At 36.7% G+C, this 19,048-nt stretch overlaps 3 protein-coding genes across 4 annotated transcripts; all 3 read left to right on the plus strand.

Moving 5' to 3' along the window:
* Positions 1–1,643: 1,643 nt before the first annotated feature.
* On the plus strand, positions 1,644–11,274 carry LOC111479913 (dihydrolipoyllysine-residue acetyltransferase component 2 of pyruvate dehydrogenase complex, mitochondrial-like). 2 transcript variants are annotated; one of them, XM_023124818.1, is made up of 19 exons: positions 1,644–1,880; positions 2,747–2,834; positions 3,125–3,201; positions 3,380–3,453; positions 3,590–3,633; positions 7,551–7,606; positions 7,681–7,755; positions 7,860–7,952; positions 8,153–8,401; positions 8,491–8,563; positions 8,747–8,844; positions 9,225–9,310; positions 9,390–9,465; positions 9,887–9,954; positions 10,037–10,103; positions 10,188–10,283; positions 10,364–10,466; positions 10,563–10,658; positions 10,763–11,274. In XM_023124818.1, exons 1-19 carry the CDS (start codon positions 1,842–1,844, stop codon positions 10,831–10,833), a joined length of 1,629 nt encoding a protein of 542 aa, XP_022980586.1. In that variant the 5' UTR covers positions 1,644–1,841; the 3' UTR covers positions 10,834–11,274. The 2 variants fall into 2 exon arrangements, with proteins under 2 accessions (XP_022980586.1, XP_022980587.1); XM_023124819.1 differs by having other exon boundaries at positions 3,593–3,633.
* A 1,798-nt stretch (positions 11,275–13,072) lies between these two features.
* LOC111479918 (probable protein phosphatase 2C 50) lies at positions 13,073–16,036 on the plus strand. The gene is made up of 4 exons (XM_023124827.1): positions 13,073–14,680; positions 14,829–15,194; positions 15,282–15,387; positions 15,471–16,036. Exons 1-4 carry the CDS (start codon positions 13,922–13,924, stop codon positions 15,809–15,811), a joined length of 1,572 nt encoding a protein of 523 aa, XP_022980595.1. The 5' UTR covers positions 13,073–13,921; the 3' UTR covers positions 15,812–16,036.
* A 1,181-nt stretch (positions 16,037–17,217) lies between these two features.
* LOC111479931 lies at positions 17,218–18,834 on the plus strand. The gene has a single exon (XM_023124845.1). It carries the CDS (start codon positions 17,265–17,267, stop codon positions 18,681–18,683), a length of 1,419 nt encoding a protein of 472 aa, XP_022980613.1. The 5' UTR covers positions 17,218–17,264; the 3' UTR covers positions 18,684–18,834.
* Positions 18,835–19,048: the final 214 nt, after the last annotated feature.

Below are 19,048 nucleotides of genomic sequence, written 5' to 3' on the forward strand. Positions count from 1 at the left end.
AAATACGACCAAGACGTAAAAAAATACATACTCAAAATAGATATAGGAAAATCAAGGAGAGTCGAAAATCAAAACACTTGAATCTATCTCGACTCCTACCGTCTCGTCTCGTCTCGTGCATATTATCGTCTCGATCACTTCCTTTAGTCTTGTAGTTCTTAATTCCTCTTAAGTCTTATGTTATTAGTTCGTTTGTTTTGGTATCTAATTCATGCTTACTATAAGTTTGCTTGGTTCACCTAAACTCAACTTAGACTCGTGGATGAAGGTCATAAGTTCTCTTTCTTCGCCCTATCTTGGTCGTCAATTCTTGTGGTGTCGTTCCCGAAGTTCTAACGTTTCTTGTTTATATTTCTATTAGTCCATTTCATCATCGTCATGGTCATCGTAGACTTATGGCTAGTAGGCCCTCGAGGTGCAACAGCAACGTCAGCTTCCTATTCACATTCTGATCGTACCTCATGGCTACTATTCTCAAATTTTCTAGTAGGGCTCCGATAAGCCCCACAATGTAAACATCATGAAGAAGGTTGCACCCCTTAATCTGGCTAATATTATTCTTACTTATACGGTCCTTTACTCTCATCCAAACAAAACTACAATTGAAAAATGTGTTGGAGACCCCACATAAAAGTTAGAATATCAACAAAAATAAAGCTTATTACAAAATAATAATAATAATAAATAAATAAATAAAGTTGGATAAATAAGATATTAATATGAATAGTTGTATTATTGTTATACTAAAAAAATAATTAAATAAAATAATGAACTTATACTTTATTTTTCAAAATAATAATGATTTTTTAAAAAATAATAATACCATGTAGTTGACATTTTTATTTTGATAAAAACATTACAAAATTAAACCTCCCATTAAAATAATTAATTTTTAAAAAATTATTATATTATAAAAATTTCTCCCGGTCCTTTATAAGTAATAAATAAAGCAACAAATTATTTCAAACATATTTAATATCGATGGCAAATATATATATGGAAGCATTAATTTTAGTGGCAAATAGCTTATTAAATTAAAGTCGACAAGGGATTAGAATTCTTCTATGAACTGTTTTTAATATTTTACGTAAATTAAGTAATTCTCCAATTTCCCATAACAGTCGAAGCCCAGCCCGAGAGTCGCCTCCAAATATCTTTGAGCTTTGAATAACCCGAACCGAACCGACCGGTTGAAATAGAAATCGGTTCGGTCCTGGTCTGCCCCACCTCTAATTCCCTCCATTTTTTACTTCTCACCCTACTCTCAGTTCCAGTCTGCGGTCGATCGACCTTCCGCCGGCGACGGTGGCATTATCCTCCTCCGGCTGCCGCCCACAACCTACCGGAGACAGAGTTACCCTACGCTGTATGTCGCTAGACCCTCCTTGCTCTTACTCTCCGGCCGGCAGGTGGCAGCGGCCCCACCCTCGTCGGTGGGTAAAATTATGAAGTGAAATATAAATCCAAAATCGGTTGAACCGAGGCGGAGAATCATCGGTTTTCTCGGGTTGGAGTTTTGAGAGAATGAACGGGTTCGATTCGGTTTCTGGTTTTCGGCCAAAACCAGAGAGAATCGAACCGTGCAGACGTTTTAGCTGCCACTTAGCGTGCTGAGGAAAATTTATAATTTTTTTTTTAAAAAAAAGTCGCAGAAAAACAAATGCCTCAACGTGAATTAAGCTGAATGGAATCGGAGTCAGAGATCTGCCACTGAACCCTAATAAGTTCCCTAGTCTTTCAATTTCAGTTTTCTTTATATCGTTCTGTTCATCATCTCAGCTGCAGATCGATCTCCATTTGTTCTTGGACGATCCAGTTCTAGGTAGTTTGCACTAGATAATATGGCTTACTCATCGCAAATCATCATCCATTCTAAAAAGGTGATAATTCGAACACCACATCACTTCCTTACATGTGACCTATGGATTCATCTGTTTATAATTTGAGTATTGATTTAATTTCTGAATCGTTCTGGATGTAAACTTTGTGATTTGAGTCATATGCATGTTGAACAAATTGGAGCACACATATTTTGTTTTATGGTTGTTAATAAAGTCTAGCTGCTCTGGCGAATGGGAAGAGATCAAAATCTTATGCAGTTCCAAGCCATAATTAAGCTAATATCTGTTTATGGACGTTTTAATATTCTGTTGAGCAGTTCGTTGTGCAATCGAACCTTTTAGTGATCCCCCCTTGGGCTTGTTCCGCACACAAGATAGCGGGGCTGTTGTGTGTTTCGTTTTCAGTCTTAGCTCGAGGGATTTCCTTTGTCTGATATTATGGATTTGAACAGTTGCTTATATGAGCTCATTGACTTGCGGGTAATTTTTTATGTATGGGCCGATTTATAGTAGTGGTTTTCAACTTGGATATACTGATTTGGTATCTCAGCCTCACAATTGGTCTCTCTCTTGCCAAATTATGTCAACAAATTATATCATGTTCATCATACAAAGCCATGAAAGAGGTTGGCTGTTGGTTGGTCATTGCATACTGACAGGCCATTGGATGCTCATAAACTAAATGCATCATTTGTTTCACTTCAATGTTCAAATTATACTTGTGAATATGACTATTAGGAAATATTTTATACATCTCCCATGCCAGTATTTGTATTTGACTCTTCATGCTTCTTTTTTCCAATGATTCACATTTAGTTTCATGAAGCTGTTTCTTCTGACAAGGAGTTAGGCAATTTTCCCTGGTGTTAAACCAAACATCTAACCCATTCATATTATTCTTGCAGTTAAGAAGTGTTCCAAAGTTGCTTCGGCAAGCTAGTGCAGTTCGCTGGTTTTCAGAGGATGTGCAGTCCTCCATTGTTAAAGAAGATGGTAAGCAGTGGATCATGGTGAGACATGTTTGTTATTTTGTTAGTGGTTTGTACCAACTCCTTCACAAGGGCATATTTGGAACTCCATAATGTTATTGGTTATAAATCTGAAGTTTAGAACTCTTTGGTTACCGTTTGGGGTTTAATTGCTGTAATTAGTCAGACTCGACAATTCTTTTTTGGTCAGTTTAGCGGGACAGATTATTTAATCGATTAATTTTTACTGTTTTAACTTTCGACTTGAGTGCATCCGGCAGCTGACTATTGAAGTTACCGGTGGCTATTTGACAGAAATCTGGAAGATCAAGGGTTGTGGTTACCAGTCTTCTCAAGAAGGGGATTTACAGAACCTTGTCAATTTTAACAACGTGAGTTGTAACCACCACTTTGCCTGTTCATGAAATCATTAATCAATAATTTTTGGCTGATTGAAATGTTTTTGTCTTAATTTCTTCCCATTTCTGCTTTAACTTGTTAATGTTTCCCATGTTCACGACAACATCTGATGTCACTTGTTTGTGTTGAATTGTGGTCTTCCTTTTGTAGAGACCACACTTTCTCCAATGTAAGAGAGGACTTTCAATGATGACGATGACAAGTATTGGGAATCCGTTTTCTAGGTTAGTATCTAATCACAGAGCGTGCACACACACACTTGCAAATATATCAGCATGCATATTCGTTTGTGAATTAGGATGCTAGGGCTAAAATTTTGATCACAGTCAGAAGTAACTACTGTTTCCATTTTCCCCACAGCAGTTCCCCGACAAACTCCAAGAGAGGTTTTGCCTCTGATTCAGGTACATTGTGTGGTCCTATATTTTCGTTCCATTCTGCAGACATACATAATTCATTTCATTCTTTTTAATTGATGGTTTGTACATATGGAAAATGTATGAAATCAAAGTAACTTCGCTCCAAAATGTTATGAAACCCTTGAGGATTGGATCTAAAAGCCTTTTTAATAAATACTAATCAAAGAACTTAATCTCAAAAAACTCCAAAACTAATTTGAAAACTAACCCAATGAAAGTCAAAATCACCTTGATGATCAAATATCTCGAGGCAGGGAAGATTGTTCCTTGTTTGATGTCTGAATCACTCCACGAGCAAGATTGATCAAGTCACACGTCAATGATTGTAAATATGAAACCTAAACTACATAGAATTAAGAAGGCTTAGAAGGCCAATGCATTACGTTTTCAAAATCTTAAATCACAAAGGTATTAACTAGTCTAGATATACACTCCACCCTAGAAGTAATCTAATGTCAATTTAGAGTTGTAATTTCCAAGTACACAAATTCCATAACAACCTATAAACTTCGAAACAACCTAAAAAGCATAAATGAAAGGTTTAAAAATAAAATTACAATATAAGGTTATAAATTCGAGATTCAAGCTTGGAAAGCCTTTTGCAACCTTCCGTGTATAATGAAGCTTGAAGGGTAGTCTCATTAATTGATGCTTGATTTGCACTAAAAGATATTTGAGATGCACTTGAGTTCACTTAATGCCAACTTGAGTTTTTTCGATGCAACTTTCACTTCCACTTTAATCTTACTTGACTTCATTTCATGTAACTTGAGTTTGACTTTAGTTTGTCTTGATTGAGGCTTGTATGCATTTAATGCAACTCCAATTAATGGATTTAAAGGCACTTTTAGAAACCCTTGGAAAGGTGTTGCTGAGGAGTTTCCTTTTTTCTTTCATGTCGGTTGTTTAGTTGGGAATAAAAAGAACACCTATTTGTGGGAGGATAAGTGGTTGGGGGGATAGACCCCTCTGCTCTTTATTTCCTTGTCCATTCCAATTATCTTCAATGAGGACCTTGTCCATTCCAATTATCTTCAATGAGGACCATTTGATAGCAGTTGTGTTATCTTAGTTCATGTCCTCTCCCTCATTGACTTCTCTGGCATGCTTTGTCCAATAGGGACATGATGGACGTTTCAACTTTCTTTTTATGGTTGGGGAGTTTCGTTGTAGTCCTAGGAGAAGAGATATTCGTGTTTAGAACCCTAGTCTGTTTCTGACACAATCCTCTTTTCTGATTTGGTGAATGCCTCTTCCATAAAAAACATGATTGAGACTGTAAAAACCTTCGAAAGATTCTCTGGACAAAATATCAATCTCCAAAAAACAGAGATCATGGGCATCAATATTAACACAGAGATCATTGAAGAATTTGCTAGCATATATGGTTGTAAAAAGGGAGAATGGCCGAATATGTACCTAGGACTACCTCTAAAAGGAAATCACAAATCCTTTTCCTTCTGGAAGGTTATTATTGAGAAAATAGAAAGAAGGTTGTCAACATGGTCATCACATTATACTTCAAAAGGCGGAAGACTTACCCTAATACAAGCCACATTATCCAACCTCCTTACCTACTATATGTCTCTATTTGAAATGCCACAAAAAGTGGCCGCGGATATAGAAAGGCTTTTTAGAAATTACTTGTGGAAAGATAGTGCACACCTTGTTCGTTGGAATATTACAAACCTCCCAAGAGAAAAGGGAGGTCTCGGTCTTCTCTCGATAAGGAAGAACACAACTCTCCTCGCCAAATGGATATGAAGATATCATCACAAAGAAAAGGCCTTATGGCGAAATATTATAAAGGCTAAATATACTCCTACATCAAATAAAGATCACCTCCCTCCATCTTCTACAAAGGGCCTTGGAAGTACATAAAGAAACATCAAAATCTCATCACCCACCGAACTCGCCATAAGGTGGGGAATGGGGGAAGCACATCATTTTGCACCAACCCATGGATTGAAAACACGACGCTAGCTTTGAAGTACCCACTTTTGTACAGACTTTCTCACAACAAAAAAGCCACGATTAAAGAAACGTGGAATGTTGTCAACAAATTTTGGGACTTGAAGCTTGGTAGGAATCTAAAGGATAATGAAGCAACAGAGTGGGCCGAATTAAGCCTTGACCTTGCCCCTGTGGTATTGTCAAACAAAGAAGACTCACTAACTTGGCTCCCCAGTGCAGACGGGGTCTTTTCTACAAAATCCTTGATGATGGACATGGGGGAAAAAGTAGAAGCAATAAATCCCACGCTAGCAAAGACAATATGGAAAGGACATCAACCCAAAAAGGTGAAATTCTTCCTTTGGGAAATAGCGCATAAAACCATCAGCACAAATGAAATTCTTCAAAAAAGAATGTCTTACATCACTCTCTCTCCAAATTGGTGTCCACTATGCAAGAAAGCAAACGAATCACAAAGTCACTTGTTTATGGAATGCACGTACACTCAAAATTTCTGGACAACGATTCTTAATATATTTGGATGGCATCTCATATTTCCTAGGGAGGTAAAGGTTTTTTGGACATGGCCTTCACGTACCACCCTTTCAAGAACGCAAAAGCCCTATTATGGAAAAACCTCATCATGGCTTTCTTTTGGAATTTGTGGAAAGAAAGAAATCAGAGAATATTTGCAGAAACGACACAGACCTACACAAAACTTTTCGACAATGTTGTTTACCAAGCTATATCTTGGTGTAGACTGTCTAATATTTTTACTTCTATAGTTATACCTCCCTCATTGCAAATTGGGAAGGTCTTTTGTAAACATCATGGATTATATACATCCCTCTTGTAAATTTCACTCATCAATGAAATTGTCTCTTATAAAAAAAAAAAAAAAAAAAAAAAAANAAAAAAAAAAAAAAAACCCTAGTCTGTTTGAAGGATATTCTTGTAAGTCTTCTTTCCTCTGTTTAGTTAATCCTTCTCTCTTGAGTAGTCCAATCTATACTTCATTGTGAAAGGTGAAAATCTCCAAGAAAGTTATGTTTTTTTGTTTGGCAATTCCTCCATGGAAGGGTTGACACCTTGGCAGGGTTGGAGGAGGGTGCCCAACTTGATGGGGCAATCGTGTTGTATCCTCTGCAGGACAGTGCCTACGGATCTTGATCATGTGCTTTGGGTTTGTTATTTTGTGTACATAGTTTGTAACTGATTGAGGAGCTCGAGTTAATTTTAGCCAGGTTGAGGCTACAAAGAGATGTTCAAGGATCCTTTTCCTCCCTTTTGCAATAGGGTAGGATTGTTTGTGGCATGTTGGATTGTGTGCTGTTTTGTAGGGTCTTTGAGGTGAGAGGAATAATAGAATTTCTTGAGGGCTTGAGAGATCTCCGAGTGAGGTTTGATCCTTTTTAATTCTCTGTTAGGATTTATATCTCTTGATTGTAAGCGGATCCTTTTTGTAGTTTATCTTGTGTGCACTTAGCATGTACTTCTTTCCTCAGACTAGAGGTTCAAATTCTCATACTTCACTTGTTGTACTCAAACTGAAAGCTTGGTTATTCATTTTAAAAAAAAAAAAAACTCCATCTCGAAGTCCTACTTGCATGTATATGTAGGGAATAACATCTACATCTTTCTTTAAGTTCATATCAGCAAGATTTGGACTTGTTAAAAAGCATGTAGTGTTTCTGTTGCCAAAAAAAAAAAGGAAGTATGCAGTGTTTGCATATTTCCATTTGCCATTAGAAACGATTCTGACTATGTCCTTGTAAGTAATAGAACTGCATTTTGTGCTGAAATTAGCTATAAATCTTATATTAGTTTTTGCATTGTAGAATTAGGGTTCTGACTAATCAAAGGTATATTTTCATATTATGTTAACTTGACTTCCTGTGGAAGAGTATCTTTAACTATGCATTTTACTTAGACTCATGCAAATGCTTCAGGTCTTCCCCCACATCAAGAGATTGGAATGCCTTCGCTTTCCCCTACAATGACAGAGGTAGCTTATGCTCACGAACCTAGCAGAATAATTTATTGTTAAATAAATGCTAAGTTGTTTTTTATAATATGCAGGGCAACATTGCAAGGTGGTTGAAAAAAGAGGGAGAGAAAATTTCTCCTGGGGAAGTGCTTTGTGAAGTTGAAACAGTATATTCTAATACCTTTTGGGAGTTGGAAGTTGAAAGTAGTTTTTTACTGCCTTTTGATGGTAAGAATATTGCACCCTAATTTCTGATTCTGCATACTTGAAGGATAAAGCAACAGTAGAAATGGAATGCATGGAGGAAGGTTATCTTGCCAAGATAATTTGTGGAGACGGAGAAAAGGAAATTAAAGTTGGTGAGGTATTGATATTGCTTTACATCATTTTTTCTTTCCCTCTTACCTTTACAAGGGAAAAGGAGCGATTGCCATGTTGCACCATTGTCATACGTGGTGGCAATGACTGTCATTGAAAGCTCTTTCTCAAGATAGAGGTGTATGGATATTTTATTTTCTGCATTTGACGTGGTTTACACAAGTACCTTTTTTTTTTTTTATATAGGTAATTGCCATCACTGTTGAAGATGAAGAGGATATAGCAAAGTTTAAAGATTATAAACCCACTTCATCAAATGCCGATGCTGGTGCTGCAGCTGCTAAGGAATCATCTGGCCCTAGCCCACCCAAGAAAGAAGTTGAGGAACCAGTTCGTTCACCTGAGTCAAAGACTGTTAAGCAGAGTCCTCCTGCTCCAGCTGGAGATCGTATTTTTGCTAGTCCTCTGGCAAGAAAGTTAGCAGAAGAAAACAATGTTAGTTTGAGAATATCTTTTTTAATCGAAATTTGGAGCTTTATATTTATGATTTCCTTTTAGCTATAGTTCGAAGTTTCTGAGTGCAGGTGCCCCTATCAAGTATCAAAGGAACAGGTCCTGAAGGGAGCATTGTGAAGGCTGACATAGAAGATTACATGGGTAATTCACTTTCTTTATGCTGGCCAGTTTCATTAACAACTTTATTTGTTTTTGTTTAGTTGTCTATCTATCTGTTTACATTTGAGTTGTTACTGTGAATATCTCTGTTGTTTTTGTACCCATTGATACGCTTCTTTTGTTGAAACATGGTCTATTAATATCTTTTATCCTACATGTCTCTAGCTTCGCGTGGGAAGGAATCAACCACAGCCCCAAAAGCCAAGGATGCAGCAGGTGCACCATTGGATTACAGTGATTTGCCACATACTCAAATAAGAAAGGTCTGCCACTCCTTTCGCCCCATCCCTCTCAGCCCACACACTCCATGATTATAGGATTTCTTGGTATTTTCTGGCAGCTTTTAGTGTAATATGACGATATCTTACTCTGCGTTGCATTCATCAATATTCTCGATCTCTTTCCTAACTTGTTCCAGAAACACAAAAGTTCTGCAATTTTGTGTTTGCTTAGTGCCGGTCTCCACACCTTTCAACTCTTAGGATGTTCTGTAAACGGGTTACTTGTAATTGTTAGATGTTTTGTTAGCGGCATCCCCATTTTCAAATTTGAATCTTATTTATTGGATTGATAGACAAACTGTCCTATATATTCCAACTTGGTGCGTGTTTTCCCAGAGCTAATATTTCCTAAATTTTAACAGATTACAGCATCACGATTACTATTCTCAAAGCAAACCATTCCTCATTATTATTTAACTGTTGATACATGCGTTGACAAGCTCATGGAGTAAGTAATTTCTCTATACCTTTTACAGTTAAATATCACCTAAAGCTATAAATTTAATGAGCTTTTGTTCTCTTTGTAGTTTGAGAAAGCAGTTAAATGCATTACAAGAAGCATCTGGTGGAAAGAGGCTATCTGTTAATGACCTTGTCATTAAGGTATTTTAAAGAAATTATATAACTGGGTGTGAAGTTCAATTGTTTTCTGCTGTGAATTTGTCCCATTTGACTTGGACCTTTGCCTTTTCTTTTTCTTTTTTTCTTTTTTTTTTTCTAATTTTAAATTCTTTATATCCTTTTCACTTGAAAGAAAAGTGAATACAGTATGTTAAATTTTCAGGACGCTTCATTTCCTTTCTCTGTTTGATGTGAAGTTCTTTATATCCTTTTCGCTTTCTCTGTTAAATACAGTATTTTAGTTGTTTTCATGTGATTTTGAATGTTTGGAAAGTTCTTATTTCTTAAGCCCTTGTGGAAGGAACCTACTTCGTCTTGTCAACATTCTACAAACTTTCTATCCAAACCTACGCTTGTTCTTAGAAAAGAAATCCTTTTAATGCTTGTAAGAACATTGCTGCAGGCTGCTGCCTTGGCTCTAAGGAAAGTACCTCAATGCAACAGTTCATGGACGGACAATTATATTAGACAGTAAGTGAATAAGAATAATTCTAATTTGCTTATTTCATTGACACATTCTGATGTAAATTTCTCTACTCGTCCACTCATCCAGGTATCACAATGTGAACATTAATGTTGCAGTGCAGACTGATAATGGACTTTTCGTTCCCGTCATCAGGGTCAGTAGTTGTCTTTGTAAAAGAGGTTGAATAGTTGGCTTTTATTACCGTTGTATAGAAGATGTGAAATTGTTTTATTTACAGGATGCAGACAAAAAAGGTTTATCTAGTATTTCTGACGAGGTCAAGAAATTAGCTCAGAGAGCGAGAGAGAACAGTTTAAAGCCAGAAGATTATGAGGTGGAATGTTGTTTGAATACTCAGGAACAAGATTTACTCGTGGTTTAAGGATTTTAATTAGCAGTTTAATCCTTTTGCAGGGAGGCACTTTTACTGTGTCTAACTTGGGAGGTCCATTTGGAATCAAGCAATTTTGTGCCATTATCAACCCGCCGCAGTCGGGCATTCTTGCTGTTGGATCTGGTACGCAGATCATTCATCATTCTTGATATCGACCACTGCTTTTTTCTTTTTAATTATGATTATTATTAATCACCATTCACATCTAATCTTGCGCAGCGGAGAAGAGGGTCATACCAGGATCGGGCGCTGAAGAATTCAAGTTTGCTTCCTTCATGTCGGTTACACTGAGCTGTGATCATCGCGTTATTGATGGTAGAATCATTACAAAATTCTGAACCTGAAGTCTTTTAAGATTGTGTATGACCTGAAAGAGAAGTGTTAGCTGTGTAACATTCTGTTCTTCTTTGTTTGATCAGGGGCAATCGGCGCGGATTGGCTCAAAGCATTCAAGGGCTACATCGAGAATCCCGAATCAATGTTGCTATAGGTTTGATTGATTGACTTATCCATTTTCATCAAACAAATTATTGTCTGTTGTCACATAAGCAATCATGCGGAGGGAAGATTGCGATCTCGGCTCTTCTTTTGGATATATTCTATTTTCGGCTTCAGTTGTAGTATCCTTGGGATCTCCTTTTGGCTACGCAACCAAAGGAGATTGGAGTTTGCATATAAGACTAAGGGAATAAGGTGGTGATTGTTGAGGAATTGGATTTCCAAACGAACGCAGCTTGTAATTTATTTTCCTTCTCGATTGGTCTGGTTTTCAGGTCAATAAAGGATATAGACGAAGAGGAAATTTTGTCCGTTTCATCATCTGCTGATTGATAATATACAGTGAATTGCTTCCTGGATGAAAAGGAGCACTTAAAATTCATTCAAAATAGATCATTTCTGAGAATACAAAGCTATGAGCTTGTGATTTAAATAGCTATGAGGTTTGTGATTTTCAGGTATGAAAATGCAAGTTGGGATGGCAGAGATTCACTTCCCAAAAGCACAGATTGCGTGGGTGATGCATGCATATTAGCATTGGAGCTCCATTAAACTGTGTGCCCATTTCTTTACAAGATAATGCTAAAAACGCCATTCATTCTCTGACATTCCATTTTGTACTCACAATCAGATTTACATCTAAACCTGCAAATATATCATGAATGAGCTCAAAGAAATAAAGTTGAACACCCTCTTCTTATAGATAAAGTTGAACACCCTCTTCTTATAGATATGGTCTGTTTTGGTCTGTTATGTTATTATCGTCAGCTTTACAGTTTTAAAATGTGTCAATTAAAAAGAGATTTTTACATCCTTATAATGAATATTTTGTTTTCTCTTCAACCGAAGTGAGATCTTACAATTCATCCCTCTTGGGAGATCATCGCTCTTATTGTAATATCGACTGGTGTTTGACTCTAATATCATTTGTAACAGTTGAAGTCTACTTCATGATTTTAAAACACCTAGAGAAGTTTCCATACCCGTGCAATGAATATTTCGTTCCCCTGAAGAACTAGTATGTATGTGTATATATATATCAATCTAATGATCAAAATTAAATATAAATTACAAGTTCCCATAAATAATCCAAACAAATATCATATAAAATTTATATGAAAATTTTTCAACTAAATTTAGGCTCATATACTCAACATTCTAACACAACTTTCAGAAGTTTTATACTTAGTTTTGAATGGAGATCGTTATTATTTTGTTTCAAGAAATACCACAAACTTTCAATGATATACACAATACCTAAAACTTTAAGTTCAAGCATGAAATTCCATAAAATTTTAAAAATCAAAATCTCCCATCAAAACTAACCAAAATGATGAATCACTAAATAAAAAAATGATCGACAAAAAAATATCATATTCGATCCTGGAAAATCTTCTTAACGGATCGCAGTAAATAAACTAATTTGAACAACATAACTTATCAACAAAACCTTAATTGCTACAAATTTGGTGGTCTATATTTCTATTTTTTTTCCGTTCTCTAGTAGCCCCCAAAATTCCGGTCCAAATTCTCGATGTATCTTTCTTTATCGAACTCAAACAACATTTAAGTCCTAAGATTTCTCTATGGTTTCATTATTCTCTTTTTTTCTTGCTGGTCAATATACCTTTTAATTTTCTTCTGAAATCATTTTTAATTTTTATTTATTAATGCAACTTTTAAAAGTTTCGAGATAATTTTGGAATGAGATAATCAAAATTTCGGTCCATGTTGTCTTTTTTTTTTTTTTATATATAGTTTATGATATTAATAAATCTTTTAAAAATTCAGAAGTATTTTCGAAACAAAAAACGCTGCATCGCACTCTTGGATGCGTCAGACCCCATATAACAAAGGAGCTTCTTAGCATCGAAAGTAAAAGAATTTTTGAAATAAATTAGAAAATTGTGGAAGATTTTGAGTAGTTTAGTTTAAAAAAGAATTGTTTAGGAGAGCCGATTATTTCCAAAAATATTAGGTTTGTTGTTACGTGAGAGTAGAGAAGAAAGAGGGGAAAATTGGTGAATGACAAAGCAAAGTCCACCACGTGGCAGATACCCAGAGGGTCCTCATTTTTCACAGGCCCAGATGGCATCCACATTATTGGTCCCAGTGGACTTTTCTATTTTATTTTTTTATTTATTCCTTTGAAAAAGAAAAGCATCTGGACACGTGTCTTTTCTCATGAAAAATCCATGACTCAATAATCTTCGGTGATATGAATCGAGCATTCTTCCGTAGCAGACAGCTTTCAGCGATGCAACATAATTACTTCTAAACTCTATACGTGTCCATTCAAATTTTTAGACCCTTTTTTTTTCCAATTAAAAATATATTTTCTTTCGGGGATAAAATTAAATTCAAAGAAAACATAGCCGTCTGGATTCTGCTCCGAGTTCATTTTTTTTTCTTTCATAAACGTTCATCTGGTGAGATGTGTTCATTTTGTTCTTCTTATTCTTCTCTCTAATGTTATTCCCTAATTTCTTGCCCTTTTTGAGCAAATGGGGTCTTTAAACCTCTGATTTTAGTTTATTTCCATGTGGGTTTTCGTTGTTTTGGATCGGATTTTGATGGGTTGCGTTGGATCCATGAAACTCCCAAGTTTTATGTGGAAAAAGAGGCGAAACCTTTTGGGGATTTCTTGTGATTTCGCTTTATTTTAGATCCCTCCACCTGTCTCCTTCGAGGGTTTTGTTCTTCTTTATTGGATAAAGGTTAGAGATCCTTGTTTTCTCATGTTTCTGTGTATATAAGAGCTGATAGTGGAGAAAAGATTGTTGATAGTTTGGAGTTCTTATCAGAGAGGGAAGAATTTGATGGAATTCCTTCTCGAAATCATTGCAAGGTTAGATCCACTGTTCTTGAATAGATCTAAGGATTTGGAATCTGATTTCTTCTGCTTGTTTTTGAGCTTACTCTGTTGAGAATCTGTGATTTGATTGTGAACTTTTTCATTGAAAAGCTTTGTGGATTTGTGGATTTGTGCTAAAGCAGCTTAGTTTTTCTCTAGTTGATTGCCAAATGATGAGGTTGTAGAGATTTAGGAAGATAGCTAATTATCTGTAGGATTTGTAAGAATGATGGAAGAGATGTCTCCTGCTGTTTCTTTGACACTTGGTTTGGGCAATTCAAAGTCTGATAGTTCAGAAAGTCCTGGTCATGTCAAATACGCATGCCTAAAGTTGGTGACTGACACGGTAGGTTCGAACGGTAATGGTAGCTTCCATGATTTTAATGGTATAGTTGATGGCTTAACCGTGTCGCGCCCAACGGACAATGGTCAAGGTATAAACACGTTTTGGGGGTTGTTACCGAAGAACGGCACGAATTTGAGTGTAGATAAGAAAGATGCATTGTTATCTACTCTGGATTACCCTGATGAAATGATAGATGATGGATTGTTTGGTATTAATGGTGGTGTCAAAATTGGAGATGTTAGTAATGGTCATATTGTTGCTAAGGCTATCATCTTGGTGGAATCAGGGAATATCCCTACCAATGAACTTATTGTAGCGACAGTAAGCCCGGATTTAGAAGTATCTGCCTCGCCGGAGCTGCACACCGCCCCTGCAGTAGTTTTTGAATCAAAAGGGGGAGATAGCGTTCATAAAGGCATTCGTAGCATCTTCGAACGTGATTGTATTCCGCTTTGGGGGTCGGTATCGATTTGTGGTAGAAGACCAGAAATGGAAGATGCAATTTCTTCTGTTCCTTGTTTTGCAAAGATTCCTATCAAAATGCTTGTAGGGAATGATTTGGTGAATGGAATTGGTCAAAGTTTAACACATATCAACAGCCATTTTTTTGGTGTTTATGATGGACATGGGGGCCCTCAGGTACCTTGTTCTATTTGGCAAATGTGCTGTTGTTCTTGTTTGAATTCTCTTCTTGAACCAAGTCTGTATCATAGTCTATATATAAAACTTTTGACGTGTTTCTTGAATTCGATATCATATTATGAATTAAAGGAAAGTTTTCGTGTAGGTTGCTGATTATTGTCGGGAGCGGATACACGTGGCGTTAGCTGAAGAGATGAGAGATTTTAAACAAGATTTAAATAATGGAAGCAATGGAGAGAATTGGCAGCAGGGTTGGGAGAGAACCTTTAACAATTGCTTTCTTAGAGTTGATGATGAAATAGAAGGAAAAGTTGGTAGAACGGTCGGTGGTAGCGGTAGCGGTGGAGATGTTTTCGATACAAGCTTTGAGCCGGTTGCCCCGGAAACTGTTGGCTCGACTGCTGTTGTTGCGTTGGTCTGTTCATCACACATCATTGTTGCGAACTGTGGTGATTCAAGAGCAGTCCTATGCCGTGGTAAAGAACCCGTGGCTTTATCGGTCGATCATAAAGTACGCTTCGATCTCGTATAGAATGATAGAGCAACCTCTATATCTTTTGAAGGAACTAACTAATTCTAAACGTGATTTTTTCCACAGCCAAATCGGGAAGACGAGTACGCTCGGATTGAATCGTGTGGAGGCAAGGTCATTCAATGGAACGGACATCGTGTGTTTGGAGTTCTTGCAATGTCTAGATCGATTGGTACGTTATTTCTGATTCAATGCTTATGCTCTTGTTTGTGCACAGAAAGATTAGATTATCTGATTCTCCACATAAACTAACAGGTGATAGATATTTGAAGCCATGGATTATTCCTGATCCGGAAGTTATGTGCTTTGCTCGTGCGAAAGAAGACGAGTGTCTTATTTTAGCGAGCGACGGACTGTGGGATGTGATGACAAATGACGAAGTGTGTGAAGTAGCTCGGAGGCGGATTCTGCTTTGGCACAAGAAACACGGGGCGTCGGCTTCGTGTCTCGGCAATCGGGGCACGGGAGTTGACCCAGCTGCACAAGCTGCTGCAGATTACCTCTCCATGCTTGCTCTCCAAAAGGGAAGCAAAGACAACATCTCTGTGATTGTAGTGGACTTGAAAGCTCAAAGGAAGTTCAAGACCAAATCTTAAACGTACCCTTTCGAGTTCATAGCTCCTCGAGCAACACGGTACGGTATGGTACGTTTTTGCAGTTTACAACTCGTTCTAATGAGTTCGAAAATATAGAAAACAGTTTATGTATCATAGAATATTCCTCATGGAAATTCAGCAGAAAAGAAAGAAAGAAAGAAACAGCATCCATCTGTAATGAAGTAGTTATAATCTATGCTTCTTTGGTTTCTTTCCTCGTGGAAATATGGTTCTTCTTATTGAGTTGAATATCGAACTGACTTTATCGTTGAAGATTAATGATTTTAATCAGTTGAGTTATTCTCGTGTTAGCCAGCTAACTATGAATTTAGACGTGCTTTAACGTGTGGATATTTAACTAACATGATATGATATTATGAATGATTTCACCAATCCATCTTTTAAATTTTCATTCTAATATTGCAAATGGTTTGAAAATGGCTATGCTTAATATATAATAGATAAAAATTTAAAATTCTTATATATATATATTAAAAAAAAAAAGTTCAACGTGAGATCCCACATCGGGTGGAGAGGGGAACGAGACATTTCTTATTAAAGTGTAGAAACATCTCCAGTAGACGTATCAATATGTAACAGGCAAAAGCAAATAATATTTGTTAAAAGTAACATTTCCTTAGTAAACGTACTTTAAAATCGTAAGACTGATGATAATACATAACTGGTCAAAGTGGACAATATTTTTTCGAGTGGGCTTGGCTTTTACACGAAGGAGGCATGGAATTGCCTACTTAGTTCTTTATTCATTCTAACGAGTTTTTAATATTTTTTTATTTTGATATTTTTGTCCACATAAATTTTCTATCTATTTACCCTCAAAATCGGGGCCAAATTTTGAAAATTAAAAAGAATAATTAGTTTTTAAAAACGTTTTTTATTTTTATTTTTAAAATTGGACTATTTCACAATGAACATAAATATGATATTAAAGATAAAAATTATCATAAAGAAATTGGAATAATAAAATTAGTAGTAAACTGAGGTATAAATTTAAATAATTATAAATAAAAAAAAAGCTAAATTTAATAATAAAATTAGTAGTAATTAAGGATTATTTGCAGTGGGAATCCAATTCTCACGTGAGCATGGAATCATATCCCACCGAACATGGGCTGTGCTGTCTCCAGTTCTTCACTATTCACACACCATAAAAATTAAACTCGGATTCTTTTTCCCTGATGCCAATTATTATTTTAAATAACAGTTATTTAATTTTTACTATGCAATTATTTTATTTAAAGTATATTTTGCACATTTAAATTACATCCTCTAAAATTTTTAAATAATACAATTTAATTATTAGTAATGTTATTCTTAATTTTTAAACTTATTTTTGAAAATTTAAAATTATTAATGCTTTGAAATATATTTATTACGCTAGAGATTGGAATATTTACAGTCACTAATAAATAAATAAATGAAGGAATAAAATATGGATATGATTTATATGGCTCCCTTCTCTCCACACTGTGGCAACACAACAACACTTCTTCCCCCATTAGGGAAAAAAATAAAAGCCAAAATGGACACACCGCCGCCACTTCGGCCGGAACCAACTTCCGACCGCCGCGACCTCCGCCGTACTACACCGTTTCAATTCCTTAATTTCGATGCCTTTCCAATTCTCTTTCTCGTCATTTCTCTGTGTTTCATCTTCGTTGTCTCAATTTCTCCATTTTACAGTTTCAGTTTCAGTTTTCGTTCATTTAAGCCTCAATCTACATGGAAAAGCTTGGACTTCCTCTGTTTGGCTTTGGTCCTCTTCGCCATTGCCTGTGGGCTTCTCAGCAAAAACAATGGCGAAAACACAGTTCGTGAAGAAATTTACAGAGCTTCTGTTACTTCAAATGATTCAGAGCTGAGCTACAAGTCAAACCCATCGATCCCAAATCAATGGAATGGCTACGCAGATCGGACGAATCAGATTCTTCTCCATTATCCACCGGAGATCGCTGGAGTTGAATACTGGCGGCTTTCCGGCGGGGGTAATATAACCAATTATCAATCTGTCAGTTCAGGTTCTCTTCAGCATTATCCAAATTTGAAGGAATTTGAAGAAGGGTATGATTCCAAGAGAGTTTCTAAAGCTGCATTTTCTGTTAGTGATGAAGAAATTTCCCCTTCGTTTTCGTCTCTGTATCAGATTTCTGTTCCTCCATTAGTGACACCTCCCCAACTTTCTTCGCCACCGGGTGCGGTGGTTGTAGCGGAGGTAGAGAGAATAAATGACGGGGATGGAGGTTTTGAACCTGAATTGCTCGGAGAGGATTTTCAGGCAATGGAAGTTGAAATAAGCAAAAATGAGAAACAGAAAGAGGTAGAGAGTAAAGAAACAAAGAGGAAGAAGGGCAAGAACAAGAACAAGAACAAGATGAAGAAATGGCAAAAGGGTGTTGAGAATTTCAAAGAATTCGTTACTCCACAACATCGGTTCAATCGGAATTTATCTCCGCCGCTAGTGCCAGGGCCGCCGGTGACAGTTCATCAATATCAAATTTCGAGTAGAGTAGGCGAAGCAAAAAGAGGTTTCCCAGCTCCACCAGAATCCTCGCCGCAAAAACTCATTGCTGTGAGAACTCAGAATAGCACCGTTGAGCAACCGCCGTCAGGTGCATTAGCTCCGCCGTCGACGACGGCGGAATTGCATATTCTAATGAAGGGGGAATCGAAAAGAAACGAAAATGCAGAGAGAAAAGGAGCAAGATTTTGTGGAAGTCCGGATGTGAACAGTAAAGCTGATAGCTTCATCGAGACATTCAGAGCGGGTTTGAAATTGGAGAGGATGAACTCGATGAAGGAGAGGAGGAAGACGAGGACATCCATTTTGGGCCGTAAGGGCCCAGAACAGTAAGTGGCTCGGCCCAAGTTCAATTTTTCTTTTATTTGTTGGTTTATTAATGACTAAATATATAATTTCTTTCCTAATTATTTCCATCATTTTTCAATTCCAAATCAACAATGTGGGAGGGAAGGGAAGGTTCATCAGGTATAACCTTAGGATAGATGTTAGGAATCACAACCCACAATGATATGATATTGTCTAATAGAGATAGTGTTCCATACACCATTGAACCTTCCTTGGGGTCTCTTTCTCCGGATCTCTCAAATAGCCTCCCTTTAATCGAGGCTCAACTCCTCTGAAGCTCTCAAACAAAAAACATCTTTTGTTCGACACTTGAGTCACTTTGGACAACACCTTCGAGGCTCACAACTTCT

The sequence above is a fragment of the Cucurbita maxima genome, unplaced genomic scaffold (assembly GCF_002738345.1).
Source record: "Cucurbita maxima cultivar Rimu unplaced genomic scaffold, Cmax_1.0 Cma_Scf00005, whole genome shotgun sequence".
NCBI classification, from domain to species: Eukaryota; Viridiplantae; Streptophyta; class Magnoliopsida; order Cucurbitales; family Cucurbitaceae; genus Cucurbita; species Cucurbita maxima.